The 14,321-nt window shown below is 44.2% G+C and overlaps 1 protein-coding gene across 3 annotated transcripts in view; it reads right to left on the bottom strand.

Annotated features, from left to right (window-relative positions):
- The window catches only part of ZFYVE26 (zinc finger FYVE-type containing 26), a 63,248-nt gene that overhangs the window by 20,029 nt on the left and 28,898 nt on the right, over nt 1-14,321 (bottom strand). For all 3 annotated transcript variants that reach the window (XR_014312600.1, XM_082734025.1, XM_082734026.1), the window contains exons 21-30: nt 12,828-13,573; nt 10,954-11,150; nt 9,967-10,071; nt 8,255-8,377; nt 7,675-7,851; nt 5,662-5,908; nt 4,834-4,929; nt 3,701-3,864; nt 2,530-2,666; nt 631-662 (exon numbers count right to left, since the gene is read on the bottom strand). Coding sequence is in view for 2 of the 3 variants with exons in the window: in XM_082734025.1 (XP_082590151.1) it covers nt 631-662; nt 2,530-2,666; nt 3,701-3,864; nt 4,834-4,929; nt 5,662-5,908; nt 7,675-7,851; nt 8,255-8,377; nt 9,967-10,071; nt 10,954-11,150; nt 12,828-13,573 (2,024 nt within the window). In the remaining variant the exon portion in view is untranslated. The remainder of the gene's footprint in view (nt 1-630; nt 663-2,529; nt 2,667-3,700; nt 3,865-4,833; nt 4,930-5,661; nt 5,909-7,674; nt 7,852-8,254; nt 8,378-9,966; nt 10,072-10,953; nt 11,151-12,827; nt 13,574-14,321) is intronic.

The raw sequence follows: 14,321 nt of genomic DNA, 5'->3' as shown, positions 1-14,321 counted from the left end.
CACTCATGTGGCGGTCGCTGACCAGCAGTCCAGTGTAGCCCCCGCCAGAAAACTGGAGTGAGCTGCATGCAGACACCTGCCTGTTATCTCTCCTTGGTCCCCTTTATTTTAGATCTCATTAGGTACCTCAAACTTTATTCTGCAGGAAAGATCCGGGATTACAGTGTCATACAATCCCATTGCTTCAAACAAGCAAACTCTGAAATGTACACCCTTCTCAGATGGAGGGCTGAATCATCGGCTATCCTAAAAACTAACCTCAGTGGAAGGATATAAACCAAACTATTAATAGTGATCGCCTAGGGGGAAGGAGGGAGCATTTGGAGGTAGGATGGTGATGAAAGGGAACCTAGGAGAAAAATAAAAAAAGAAATAACCTGCTCAAAATTAAGGAACCAAATTCTTTGGTAGCTGGCCTTCTGAATGCTGGAAGCTAATGGGCCACTACGGTAGGTTAATAGGATAATAAACTTAAAGGGAAACAGCTTAATAAAATGCCAAGAATTTTCTTTTTCCTTGGCCTCAGTCAGACTAAGTTGCTATTAAGGGTATCAGCTGCAGCTAAAACAGTGAGGAAAGAGCCAACTTGAACATAAAACAAAGAGACAGAGGAATATGATTCAGCCTTACCTTCTGGTTGTCCTGGATTCTCTTCTGGCACACTGGAAACAGAGGAAGAAAAATGAAATGCCCGAATCCCTTCTCCTCCTCGTTGTTTTGAAGTTGGTATAGAGCACCATTGACATTGTTACCCAAGTAAGAAGAATCAGGGAACCAAACTCGTTTCTGTCCCTCACCTGTCACAGCCAGTCACTGACCATTTTCTGTCCATCTCTTCAATACCTCCTTAAATGTCCCCAACTCTCTCTCCATCGCTGCCTCAGGGAAGGCCCTCATTATTTATAGCTAAAGCCTCTGTAATGGCTTCCCAATTGGTGTCCTTGACTCTGTCAACCTACTCCCTACTCTGCAGCTAGAGCAAGCTTTTAAAAATCCAAATCTGGTCATGTTATGCTTCTGCTTAAAACTGTTCCATAGCTTCTCAGGGTAAAAGTGTTCTAAGTTTGCAGTTTCTGCAGACAAACCCCTGCTTATCTCTTGAGAGCAACTCCTGCCACCCATGACCTGTGCTCAACTCATTGAAGTCCTCCCCACTCTGCCACTGGTTTTGGTCAACTTCAGTTGGCACCACCAAGCATTAAGTCCTGATGCCACAAGTCAGAGGTCAAGTCTAGCACCTGTATGAGAAGCCTGCTGGTCAGTCCTAGCCCATGTGGCCAAAGAGCAAGCTCCAAGCCTTTGGGCCCAAGTCCTCCTGGCTCAGCTGTCAGGTTTCTAAGTCCAAGGCATGCCAGCCAGAACCCCATATTTACACTTCCTCAAAGGACCCACATATTCTCCTGCCCCGACTTCTGCAGCTGTCACTCCCACTTCTGGGCATCCCCTTCTAACTTCTCATACCCTAATGCTCAGACAAGATGCCACACCTCTAAGAAACCTTCTCACCATCAGACTAAGCTGTGTGGCTTACCACTGCACTCAGCCAATGATTCTGTGGTCTGTTTGTTAATGGTCTCCCCACTAAAATGGGGGGTCCATAAGGAAGAAGTGATTATTGCTGAGTAATCGTTGAACAAAAGGATCCCCATCAAAACCAACTGTTCATTTCCAATCTCAGCAATATGGCATATGGATATTTCTTCCGTCCCTTATCCCTTACCCCAAGGAGGCAATATAAGCATGGCATATCTTTCTTCCTGGAGATCAGTAATCATCACGGTAAATGATGGCAAAAAATGTTCCTATTAAAACAAACTCAATAATGCCACTGGACAGAACATAAAATCAATTTAAGTCTGTAAGCAAAACATGAAGAATTCAAAATAATGAGCTTTTGAGGAGTTGCTTTGGCTCATATTCCCAGACGGCCTAGGAGCCTTCGTTTCACCCTCCTTTGCTGCTAGACGTAGTGAGAAAAATTGAGCAACATTAAGCCAGCAAACAGTCTTAATCTGTTTTGCCAGAGGTAGAAGTGGTTTCTGAAATTTGTTACTAGGTAAACTGTGCATGGGAAGGTGTGGGGGCTCTTCTCGTTGTGGATAACAAGCCAGGATGACTAGCTAGATTAGAACTGAGGCAAGTGATGCTCGAGCAGTCAGAAGGTGTGAACATGTCCCTTTGAATCCAGCTGAGACCAATGGAGACAGGAGTGGCTGAACAACTGGTGAGGTTGCTGGCAAACTAAGATTAACGGCCTCCATCAGGAATCAAGTGTCCTGACCTCAGGGAGAACATTATGTCAGAGCCTTGAGCTCTGCTTCTTTCCTCTCTTAGAAGTTTCTGTGACCAAGGTCAAATGTATTGCTGTAGAGTTAATGGTATTTTAGTGTGGATGTTAAATTAAAACTTGCTGCCATTGTTCCAGATTTGAGATGCTTTCCACAATGAGACTCCAAGACCCCCGACCTTGGGGGAGGGTGGGTGTGTAGAGGTCGTGGAAGTAGCGGGCCCACTATATAGGACACTCACTCTTTGTTGTAGTAACTATAGCACTGGTCACACACGCGGGTAGGGCTCTCTCTGCAGCCTTCCACCGCCATCTTCTTAGTGGAGCAGGCACTGCACACTAGCCGGCCACAGCGGCGACAATGATGACGCCTATTGAACTGAGGAGTGTCATTGGGAAAAGAAAGAAAAGGGAGGAAGAGCAGGTGAGATTGCAGGAACTGTGGGTCTACCTGTCAACCCACTATCTTTAGCATCAGCCACCTGTGACTTACTAAGAATACTTACTAAGTAGTCTTACTTACTTACTTACTAAGCTCTTTGGGTTTCTATTGAGAAAGAACACCTAGTCCTTGCCTTTAAGAAGCTGACATTTAGAAGTAAGTCTTAGACGGTGGGCAAAGGAATCCAAGTTTTGTAATAGTTCCTGACAAGTTCTACCTGTCTGTGGAGGCAATGTGTGAAGACACAGCAAAAATAGTATGGAAGAAGTGACTTTCTCAGACGGTGCAAATCACATTTTCATGGCACAGTGATGAGAAAGTGTCCTTTTTTCAAAATGCTTTCATGAGTACTGCCTCATCTCACTATAAGAGGTTGACAGGCATTATACTTCTTTCTCAGATGAGACACAGAGCAATTACATCATCGTTGTTCTCATTAGCCCTGAGCTAGTATGCCAGTCAGTAGGGTGGTAAGTATGGTAACATCTGTAACCATAGTTGGGCCTTAGAGCTCCACGGGCCAAAAAAATGTATCATCCCTAGAGCATCTGAGACTGGAAAAAGTCACACTGCTAATAAGAGGCAGAACTGGGATTAGAACCCAAGTCCTCTGTCTCCAGAACCAGTACTAAAATCCACTACCAGGCCACCTGTCTTACAACGAGAGGGGAGCTAGAAACAAGATCTTCTGGTGTCGGTGACTCCTCTTGCTCTATCACTCTGCCTCTATTTAGTCATCTGAGAATAGTGAAGATTTTCAAATTTAAGGCCACCTGAGGGTGTCTACCATCTGTCTCAACCCAGAAAATACATCTGGTTTGGCCAAAGTTCAACCCAAAGTCTTGGATTTGGTAGTTCTTGTGAAAATACCCATATCCTCTTGGGGGCAGGAGGTGACTATGAACTCCGGGCTCATGACTGCCAGTTTCCTTTTACTTCCCCAGGCAAAGCTGGGGACCAATGTTGCTCACCATGGTGAAGCGTTCCCTGCAGCAGACCATACAGATGCTCTCACTCTCGTCGGGCACCCACTGATGCCTGCCGGGGGGTGCTGCTGGAGGGACAAACTCCGGTGGGGGCTGACTCTCTGGGAAGCTCCTCTCCCTTGGACTGGGGGAATGTATAGTGGAGACACCTGGGAGTCAGATCCGAAGTGAGAGGAAAAGGTGATCAATAGTCCAGCTAATAAATGAGGAAGGAATGAGGAAATCAGAATTTCACCCTGTTTCAAAACCCAACTGCAATAATATATCCAGCTAGCGGTCATTAATGGCTGACTGCATCATGAGAGGGACACCTGGACACCGTGTGCCTCCTGATGGAAGGCACACAAGCACTTATCAAATACACTTACCAAAAATATTAAGCCTGAATCATATCAACCTTTTAGATCTATCAACCAGTGTACTGGATATAAAGAGGACTGAGATCCAGACTGCTGGGTGGCCATCAGTGGAATCTAACATGTGGGAAGTTCTATAGGACAAATGAGCTAGTTTCCTCTGTAGATGAAAAAGAGGTAGTAGAACCTATTGATTAAAAGAGACCTGAGAGATATTTCAGCTAAATGCCACATGTGGACATCATTTAGATTTTGATTCTAGAAAAACCAATTCTAGAAATATATTAATGAGAAAACTGGGGAAATGTGAACACTGACTAGTAACTGGTAATAATAAAAAATCATTCATTTTTTTTTTAGGTGTGATGATGATATTATGGTTTTGTTTTGTATATATCCTTATCTTCTAGAGATATATACTGATACATTTTTTTTTTTTAAGATTTTATTTATTTATTTGACAGAGATCACAAGTTGGCAGAGAGGCAGGCAGAGAGAGAGGGGGAAGCAGAGAGCCTGTTGAGCAGAGAGCCTGATGCAGGGCTCGATTCCCTGCTAATACAGGGTTTGCAGAGATTTTACAGAAATAGGACTACAAATGATGAGAATCGATTGTTAAATTTTCTTGGATATAAAAAGCTGGAATGAACCAAGAAAAACAGTAAGAGTATCATAACTAGAAGTGAAAAAAGAGGCAACAGAAAGTCAAAATCAGGCAAGTTTGAACTAAACTACAGATTAAGTCTCAGAACCTGTTCTTACCAGGAGCCGCAGCGGCAGAGAACTCTGCTGATGGGGATCTAGACAAGGTCTCGAGGTCTGAAGTCTGACCGACTTCTGGGAGGTGAGTCACAGAATCTGGAAAGAGGGAAAATGTTGACAAAATACCATCCTACCATAAGCATCTTTACTCATTCTGCTAGGCCTTTAATTTAAAGCCCTGTTGCTCTGCTGATTGTCATTCCATGATTGTACCAAGTGTACAAAGCATGGCAGAGGTACTTCCAAGGTAACAGAAAGCATGCTTCTTCAACTTCTCAAAAAGCAAACTATGTTTAGATGCATGAAATAATGAAGTAGCTGTTAGGATTTCACAAAATAAAGCTAAAAATGCCCAAGGGAAGTAGAAGACATTGAAATGATGGCCCTGGAGGGTAGAGAGTAAGAAAAACAAAAAGCTGTCTGGGAACATCAGCCTACATTTATTTCATTTTCTTCATTCTGGAAGAGGCTTGACTCACATAGTAGGGGGATCTGATGTGCTCCTGGAAGAGCACATTCCCTCAGTACAGAATGATAGTAGGTAAGAGTCCACTGTGCCAAAGCCAGACAGAGACCATGCTCAGCATGCTTGGTTTCCCAAATCTTTATGTTTGCACAGTGGTAAACTACCATACTTTAATTTTGGTTACCCTGCCACTTCCTCCAGGGCCAAGAGGTCTCCTGCATAGCAAAGAGCTATCTCTCTGGAAGGGTATTCCTTTTACTCTTGATCAACTCAAAATAATAAGAGAAGACAAATTATAACTAAGGATGCAGTATGATGTTTTCTCCTCTAGCTGGAGGCCCCATTAGGATGTTGGCAGTTACCTGATCGTTTCTCTCTCAGAGAGTATGGGAAGTCCAAGGCTTTTCCTGCATATCTGGAGAGCAGTGAGTCAACATCATCCATGGTGAAGCCAATCTCCTGCCCAGCCAGCAGCTGGTGCAGTGTCTGCACAGCCACAGTGGCCCAATCCACTTTCATGTTCATGAGTAGCTGCTCCAGCATGAGGAGGGGGTTAGAGGACAAGTGGGAGTAGCTGGCCCGGTGTGGTTCAGGTAGGGTCAGCAGAACCTGTTTGGAGGGTAGACCCATAGATTAAAGAAAACAGTAAACACATTTCAGAAGAAATCCAAGGTTCTTACTGGGAGGGAGAAGGGGTTCAGGGACCAAAGGTAGACGACCAGCTACCAGGGCTGGGGAGCAGGCTTTCAGGAAGCAAGGCTGAAGTCCTATTTCAATCTTCCAGGAGGCAAGCAACAAGTACTTCAGGTACATTTTACCTAGATGAAAGGTTGGCTAACTTCCTCTGTAAGGGGTCAGATAATTCGTATTTTTGGCTTTATGGGCCATGAAGTCTCTGTGGCAACTACTCAGCTCTGCCAGTGTGGTGTGAAAGTAGCCATAGGCCATATGAAAGTAAACGAGTGCACAAACTTATATTAAAAACTATCTGGGGGCGCCTCAGTGGCTCAGTGGGTTAAAAAGCCTCTGCCTTCAGCTCGGCTCGTGATCCCAGGGTCCTGGGATCGAGCCCTGCATCGGGCTCTCTGCTCAGTGGGGAGCCTGCTTCCTCCTCTTTCTCTGCCTACTTGTGATCTCTATCAAATAAATAAATAAAATCTTAAAAAAAATCCGATTCACAAAAGCAGGCTGAGGACTGGATTTGGCCCACAGGTGGCACCTCCAAGTATAGCTGAACTCTACCTGATCTTAAAGCCACTACTTTAACCATCTGAGGCTTATTAGAATGAGCAACATAAAGTAGTATTAGTAGGGTGCCTGAACCTAGCACCTCCAGTGTCCTACAGGTAAATGATGTCTCTATACTCCTAGAGACTGTTATCACTAGGCTTGAAATATGTTCACTGGTTCTGCTCATTGCCAATTTTCAAGGATTCCCCCTATTTAGTTATAGTGCATCAAAAAACAAAAAAAGGGCATTTTCTTTAGGAATATTTTATGTAGTAGAACTCTTAACAAGTGGGCCGGTACTCATATTGACGGTTCTCCCAGCACTCATCTATTCATGGGGCAAGTTCCATACTTATTGAGTGAAAAGACATGACTGCCAATCAGAATCATCAGAACAGTGTCCGAGGGCCCTAATTCTCCCCAACCCCCCTCTTTTCCAGATTACTTCTTCTAGCTTGTAATTTCTTCTGTTAGTGTCTCCAAGGTTACACATCAAAGGTAAGAACCTCATTACCTAGAGAATTAACTCTTTTCTTTAGCAAGACAAGGTTATTAAGCAGTAGTTTGATATCCTTCCTCAGAATCTCTTTGGAAGATAGCCAGGCCCTGTCCCAAGAGATTCAGTTTTTTTTTTTTTTAATTAACATATAATGTATTATTTGTTTCAGGGGTACAGTTCTGTGATTCATCAATCTTACACAATTCACAGTACTTACCATGTCCATCACCCAGCCACCCCATCGCCCCTACCTCCTTCCCCTTCAGCAACCCTTTGTTTGTTTGTTTCCTGTGATGAGAGTTTCAGTTTTAATTGATCTGGGGTAAAGGTTAACGATTTTTTTTAAAGTCCAGGTGATTCTACTCTGCAGTCTGCATTAAGAACAACGATCTAGCAGATACCAGGGAAACCACAAAGGGAACTTAAAAGGGCCACTTAGAACTCACTTTGGAGACAAGGTAGTAAGAGAATGACAACTCCTAAGGGACGCAGGAGTGGGCTCCTGGATAAAGGTTTTATATAGCATAGGTCAAGAATGGCAAGTGTCTAGGAGAAGAGCCACTGAAAGGTTAAGTTCTGAAGCAGGAGCTGGGCCAGCGGTCTCTCCCCAAGGCATGCCTTCCCAACTTCCCCCTTCCTTCCTGACCTTGGATCCCATGTACAGTGCCTGGATTTCACGGTGTCGGACAGCAGTCAGTTCTCCGTAGAAATGTGTGGTGAGGTAGTTGGCCAGGAAGTGAGAAGCGGCCAAGCTAGGATGCTGGTCGAGGGATTGCTCTGTGACCTCAAGGCACATTGTGGGATCAGGAATTCTTCGCAGGAGCTGTTGTAGGAGAAGGGTAGAGGAGAAAGGTAAGGCTCATAAAGAACTCAGTCCAGCCTTATTTTATTTGGGAATGGAACATTTAGGTTTATTAATCTTGGACTAATCCCTCCTCTGCACTCTCTCTTTCACCACCCCTGTAGCTTCACAAATGATGACTGTGACCAGAGTTCAGCAGAATCCTGAACATGGCTGACCATCTCGCATGAAAGACAGGGCTGGGCACCTTCCAGTGAAGATGACTATGATCTTCTTGAGGCTAAGAAGGACTCCCGAAGGACACGAAGTGGCAGATCTGAGATTGCAAATGCTTCGCGTGGTATTTAGCATGAACAAAGCCTTCTGATTTGACTAACCTTTTTGTCTTATTCCAAAAGAAAAATGGCAAGAGATGGATGCTTACTTGCAGAGCCTTTTCATGATCTCCTCTTTCTAGAAGGTGGAGAAGATGCTTTTGATGTAGGCTGACTAAATGCTCTCTTGGAATAGGGTAGAGGCCGCCCCACTCCTCACACAGTCCATATTCCTGGAAGCAAATACACACGGCTTCAATCCCTTTGAATCACTGACTTTGTCACATCCAGCTTTTGACTGATTTTTCTCATCAGTCTTGAGTCTGCTGAAGCCCCAGGAAAGTTTGGTTAAGTGGTGATGGGAACTTCGCTCTGGGATTAAAGTGGGCTTGTAAACTCAAAGGACTAGAGTGGCAACGGAGTTATATAAATGATCAAAGTAGGTTGCTGATTAATGGTATCAATTTTCTCTGAGATCTAACACAAAAAAGATACAGATGACATGAAGTGACTGACACCTTGTGTTAGTCCTGGGGAGATATTAAGAAAGTAGGGAGGACTAAGACTGTCCAAAGGAGAAAGTACTGAGTAATGGATAGAATTGTTCAATCAGTATATAGTACAATGAAACTACTATATCACTAAATGTCAATTATACTAGAATTAAAGAACAAAACACAAAGGAGAGAGTGCTCACTCAGCTCTTATTGTTGTCATGTGAATGTGCAAGCCCAGGGTTGCCAAACATAAAAAAAAAAAAACAATAAATTTTTTTTTTTAAATCAAAACCTTTCCTATTTTAAAATGTTGGCAATGAAGTTAACATGAAAAAATAAAAATGTGGCAGACCAAAACTGCATGGGTCAAACATACATGCTGGGCATTGGATTCTGTCCATGTCCCTGTTTGCTACTCCTCACCCCCAATCTGTGAACCTTGGATTAAAGTTTTAGAGAATGGAATTCCCAAGGCTTTGCCCAAGTATTTTAATATGGTGTCTCCGGGAATGCTCTCCCCACATCTGACTGGGGCCACCTTGTTTAAGATGTTTCTTTGTTTCTCAGGCTACATCAGGTGCCCTGCCTGTGCTCCCACCACAGTCTGGGTTTACTCCTGTCAGTTGGTATATCGCAATTGTCTAGGGATGTATGTCACATCACCCCTCTTCCCAAAATGTGAGCTGTACAAGGTCAAGGACTAAGTTTAGTTATCTTTGTTTCACCACCATCTACTACAGTGGCAAATAAGAGATGGTCTATAAAGGTTTCTTTGATGCATGAACATCTGAATGAGTACATCCACATTTTGAACTGTGGTATATGAGCTCGTTAAAGAATAAATAAAATGTTTGGCATTCAAATGTTCAATAAACATATGAAAAGACATTTTCATATGTCATAATCAAGGTTATTAGTAATCATGGGAATGTAAATTCGAGCATGAGATACCATTCTACTGGCACAGAGGGCAAAGTTGGACAATACCATATCCTTATGGCATTTGGTAAGAGGAACTGCAAGTGGTCTACTGAGCTTAAGAGCAATTTGTCATGTCTCAGTAAAGGTGAGGATGCTCACGCCCAGTGATTCCACAATTCCACCAGTAGATCTACAGTCTGTATCAGCGTACAGAGCGTAGGGTAATAGTACAAATGCATCCATTGCATTACTCTCCACACTTCTCCCTCTGTTAGTAAATTTTACACACACAAAAAGAAAAAAGAATGTGGACACTGATACATGGAAAGGGGTCTACAGTCAGGTAGGGAGTTGCAACTCTTGAGAAAGGGAAAAAGGGGGAATACCACTCAGGAAAATAGTACCTTTGCTTCCAGAATCATGTTCATGACAGTTGATGGGTCCTCAATGCAACAGTTCCTCAGGCTCTGCCAGTCACACCACACTGGGGTAGACTGCAAACCCAGAATCTAAGGAAAGATAGGAAGAGCTATTAAACCACACTTCAGCTTCCCCCTCTATGAACATTCAAACTCATCGGAGTTTCAGGGATGGACCACCCCTAAGTTTCTGTCCCAATGTTAAGCTGTCAAAACTTGCCAGGAGAGAGGAAGAATGAAAGCAAATGGAAAAATCAGCATAAATTTTTATACTTGCTATGCAGCCATACCACCGAAATCTATCTCCCTGGGTCTCTTATCTTGAATATAACACACATCCTGAAATAATCTTTCATATTCAAACTGTCATGTCTATGCAGCCTTTCAAAATGGATCTTGACATTTAAAACAATCTTTAAAAATGACACAATAAAGATTAAGATCTGTGGGGCGCCTGGGTGGCTCAGTGGATTAAGCCTCTGCCTTCGGCTCAGGTCATGATCTCAGGGTCCTGGGATCGAGTCCCGCATCGGGCTCTCTGCTTGGCGGGGAGCCTGCTTCCCTCTCTCTCTCTCTCTGGCTGCCTGTCTACTTGTGATTTCTCTCTGTCAAATAAATAAATCTTAAAAAAAAAAAAAAAAAGATTAAGATCTGTAAGAACTCTTGAAAAACAAGGAACACGTAACAGACATAAAACATGCACAAAACTCAAGTACACATGTGAAACAGGCTTTGCGGACTGTTACTACTATCCTTGTTTGATGCACACATATTTAAAATTACAAAAGGAAAATAACAGGAAATAGAGGTAAGGTCTCTTTTCATTGTTCACCCAAGAACAGAAGCCAGATGCAGGACAAAAGCCAGGCCCAGATCATCTGTTTCTTAAAGTCCAGCATCACATGAGAAGAGGCTGGAGTTGGTAATATGGTGGGAAGCCTATTTCCTTCTTCTTGATGCTGGAAACCATACCTTCTGATACACCCGCAGCTCTGCCAGCTTTCTCTGTAGCTCACACTTCAGTCCGTCTTGGACAGCTGTATCCGAGATGCAGTATGCCAAGATCTCCAAGCACCACTCCAGGGGCCACCTGTCCACAAGCTGTAGGGTTAACTGACTTCGCAGAGATGCGTCCTTCACAGGGAACAGGAACTGCCAACCTTCTTTGTCTACAAGACAAAAAGATGTCCAGAGGTAGCAAGCTTGGCACAAGAAGAGCTCAAAAGTCCAGGCTACTCCTTAAGAGAAGGGCTTTGTTCAATTTCATAAAACAGGAGCTTGGATCCTTAAGATCCTTCTGACCTTAATTCATTTTTATACTTAGAACCATTATATGAAAAGGAGAAATGTTATATGCCCTCATGTTTCTCTTTTTGCAAACTTAATCACAGTCATGAGACTTTCTGAAAAGAGAGAGAAAAGGAGACAGGAGAGGAAGAAAAAGGAAGAAAGGGAGAAGAAAGGAATGAAGGAAGAAGAGACGGAAGAACAGATGAAGCTCTCCACGTTTTGTGATAGCATTGGGTCAGACTCAGACTGCAGGTAGAACTTTGGGTGTTCCCTGCAGTTTCTGCCCTGTGTCATACAGAACTCTTCAAAGTTATTTCAGGTAAACTAGTATGACCCCCTCCATGCCCTCTGTCATAATTACTCAGTAGATCTTTCTCTCCTACACCCATTTCACAGATCTGACTCAAAACAGTTAAGATTGCACAGCCAGTCACTGGATTTCTCCATCTTCTCCTGGAGGGATTTTCTCCTTTCTGCAGGGCAGTTAAGCCCCTGCCCGAGAAGCCCCTGCCCGAGAAGCCATTTCCTATGGCACGCCCAACTCTTGTCCCCACTCAGTGGAGTGTTACTGGTCATTGCTCTCAACTCCCTTAAAAGCTCTTTGGGAGCTTTCATTTCATTTTTCAGTGCAAAAAGGTGGTTTTATTAAAGCATGGGGACAGGGCCTGGCAGCAGAAAGAGATGTCTCATTGGGAGCTTTTAAAATAGGGGTAGTCAAACAGGCCCACAGTCTCTCTCTCTCTCTCTTTTTTTTTTTTAAGATTTTATTTTTAAGTAATCTCTATACCCAACATGGGGTTTAAACTCACAACCCCGAGGTCAAGAGTTGCATGCTCCACTGAGGGAGCCAACCAGGAGCCCCCAGTCTGTTTTTATGTATAAAGTTGTGTTAGAATACATCCACACTCATTTGTTTATTTATTATCTCTGGCTGCTTTCATGTTCTAATGGCAGAGTTGAGTAGTTGCAACCGAGATTGTATCATCTCCAAAGCCCTTTAGAAAGAGTTTGTTGGCTCCTGTTTTAAAGTCAACATTCGCCTGAATTCCAGCTTGGGCTTCTGGGGGTTAGGCTCAGATATCTGTACTTTAAAAGAATTTTCCAATGATTCTGGTATGCAGTGTTGAGGATACTGGCTATGAGTGCCTGTCCTGAAGTTAGATGGAGGGTGCCTGGATGGCTCAGTCAGTTAAACAGCTGCCTTTTGCTCAGGATCGAGTCCCACATCGGGCTCCCCGCTTTGACAGGAGTCTGTTTCTCCCTCTCCCTCTGCCTCTGCCCCTCCCCACTACCCCTGCTCTCTCTCTCACATGTGTGTGCTCTCTCAAATAAACAAACAAATAAATAAAGTTAGATGGAGTGGGGTTCTAAGCTCTGCTCCAGCACTTACTATCCTGGGCAAGTTTCCTATTCTCTGAGCCTCAGTTTCCTTTTAATATGATAAGATTATGGTGGCAGCTTTCTCTAGAGTTATTGGGATCAAATGCAATGACACACTCATTGAAAGCTCAACATTATTAGCACCAGGGAAGGGGGAGGCACAGCCTTCTGCTCACCACATGCCGCGGCACAGCTCAGAACTGCATCTTTTATCTTGCTCAAGTCGTCCACGTCTCGCCCATATGCTTCTGTGAGCTGAAGGGCTCGGGTCCAATCTCTGGCTACCAGGGCTTCCTCGAAGGCCTCTGTGAGCACTTGTAGGGCAGTGGGAGAGTGTAGGCCCAGGAGGACAGTAGAGAGACTGGCCCGGCCACAGAGACTCGCTGCCAGGCTCTGCCCTTGCTCGGTGGACCGTCGTAGTGGCTCCCAGGCAGCCAGGAGGGAGGCCCTGAGCACAGGGAACTGTTCTAGGAGGCGCTCACACTCCTGAGCTACCTGCTCTGCACTCAGAGGCACCTCCCTGCGGCCACGAAACTCCTTCCACGACAAGCTGGGCTTGGTGAGCTTTGGCCCCTGGGAAGCCCCCAGACAGGCCACTAGGGCTAGCAGCTTTGAACGGGACTTAAGGAAGGCCAAGGCAGAGGACGTAAGGGCTGGGAGTGATGACTCCCTTGGGGAGGAGCGGGGCTTTCTCTCCACTGTGGAATTCCCAGTTGGCTTTGGTGAGCCCAGTGTAGAAAGTGGGAGGTCTTCCAGGCACTGGGAGGTATGGAGCCGGACCAGGACGCCCAGGTGGGTCAGAAGGGATGATGTCTGCTGGCTTTGCCGGGAAGAGCAAAGGGCAAGAGGCTCACAGCAGCAGTTCACGATGACTTTCGGCACACTCAGGCTGAGCCCCTCTCGGGCCAGAAGGGCTGCTAGCCTGCAGGGAGAGAAGCAGAGGAGGCACAAAACCTGAGCGCACAGGCATATTACCCAAGCTCGGAATTCATTTGTTTATACAATCAAATGTAAATGTAGACTCTTTAATTGTTACTCTTAACTCTCTCTCTTTTCTCCCCACACGAATGGCAGCCTATCAGACACCCTGCTCTGCTCTCGATTTCTCACTTGGTATTCTATCTGGGAGATCTGTCCACATCCCTCTACAGAGAGACCCCCTCATTCATGTTTATATCTACATAGTACTCCATTATGTGTTGAGCCATAATTTAATTAGTCTTCTATTACTGAACAGTGGATATTGCTTACCTGCTTCTATTACATATAAGACTAGAACAAAATGACTTTGTGTATATATAATTTTTTCACGGGTCAGGAAAGCCACAGGGTACATTCCCCCATATGGATTGCTAAGTCAAAGGGTATACAAATTTGTTTTTTTAAATAAATATGGACAATCTGTCTTCCCACAGTGGTTGTACCAATTTATACCTCACCAGCAGTCTTTGAGAAGGCTTGTTTTTCTATAGTGTGCCAACTAATGAGTTATCCAATTTTTGGATTTTTCCTTATTCCTAAGTGAAGATTCATCCCTTAAATTTTATGCTTGTAATACAAATGTTGGTAGAGGTGGTGAAACAGAAAGAAATGAGGCAGACTGAAATTGAATTTTAATGTAACAAGAGTAAACAAAAATTAAGGGAAAAGTCTGAAAGAAATCCATACTC

Source organism: Mustela nivalis (genome assembly GCF_964662115.1).
Source record: "Mustela nivalis genome assembly, chromosome: 6".
NCBI lineage: Eukaryota > Metazoa > Chordata > Mammalia > Carnivora > Mustelidae > Mustela > Mustela nivalis.
The sequence above is the reverse complement of the archived record's forward strand: the minus strand, read 5'-3'. Positions and strand labels throughout refer to the sequence as shown.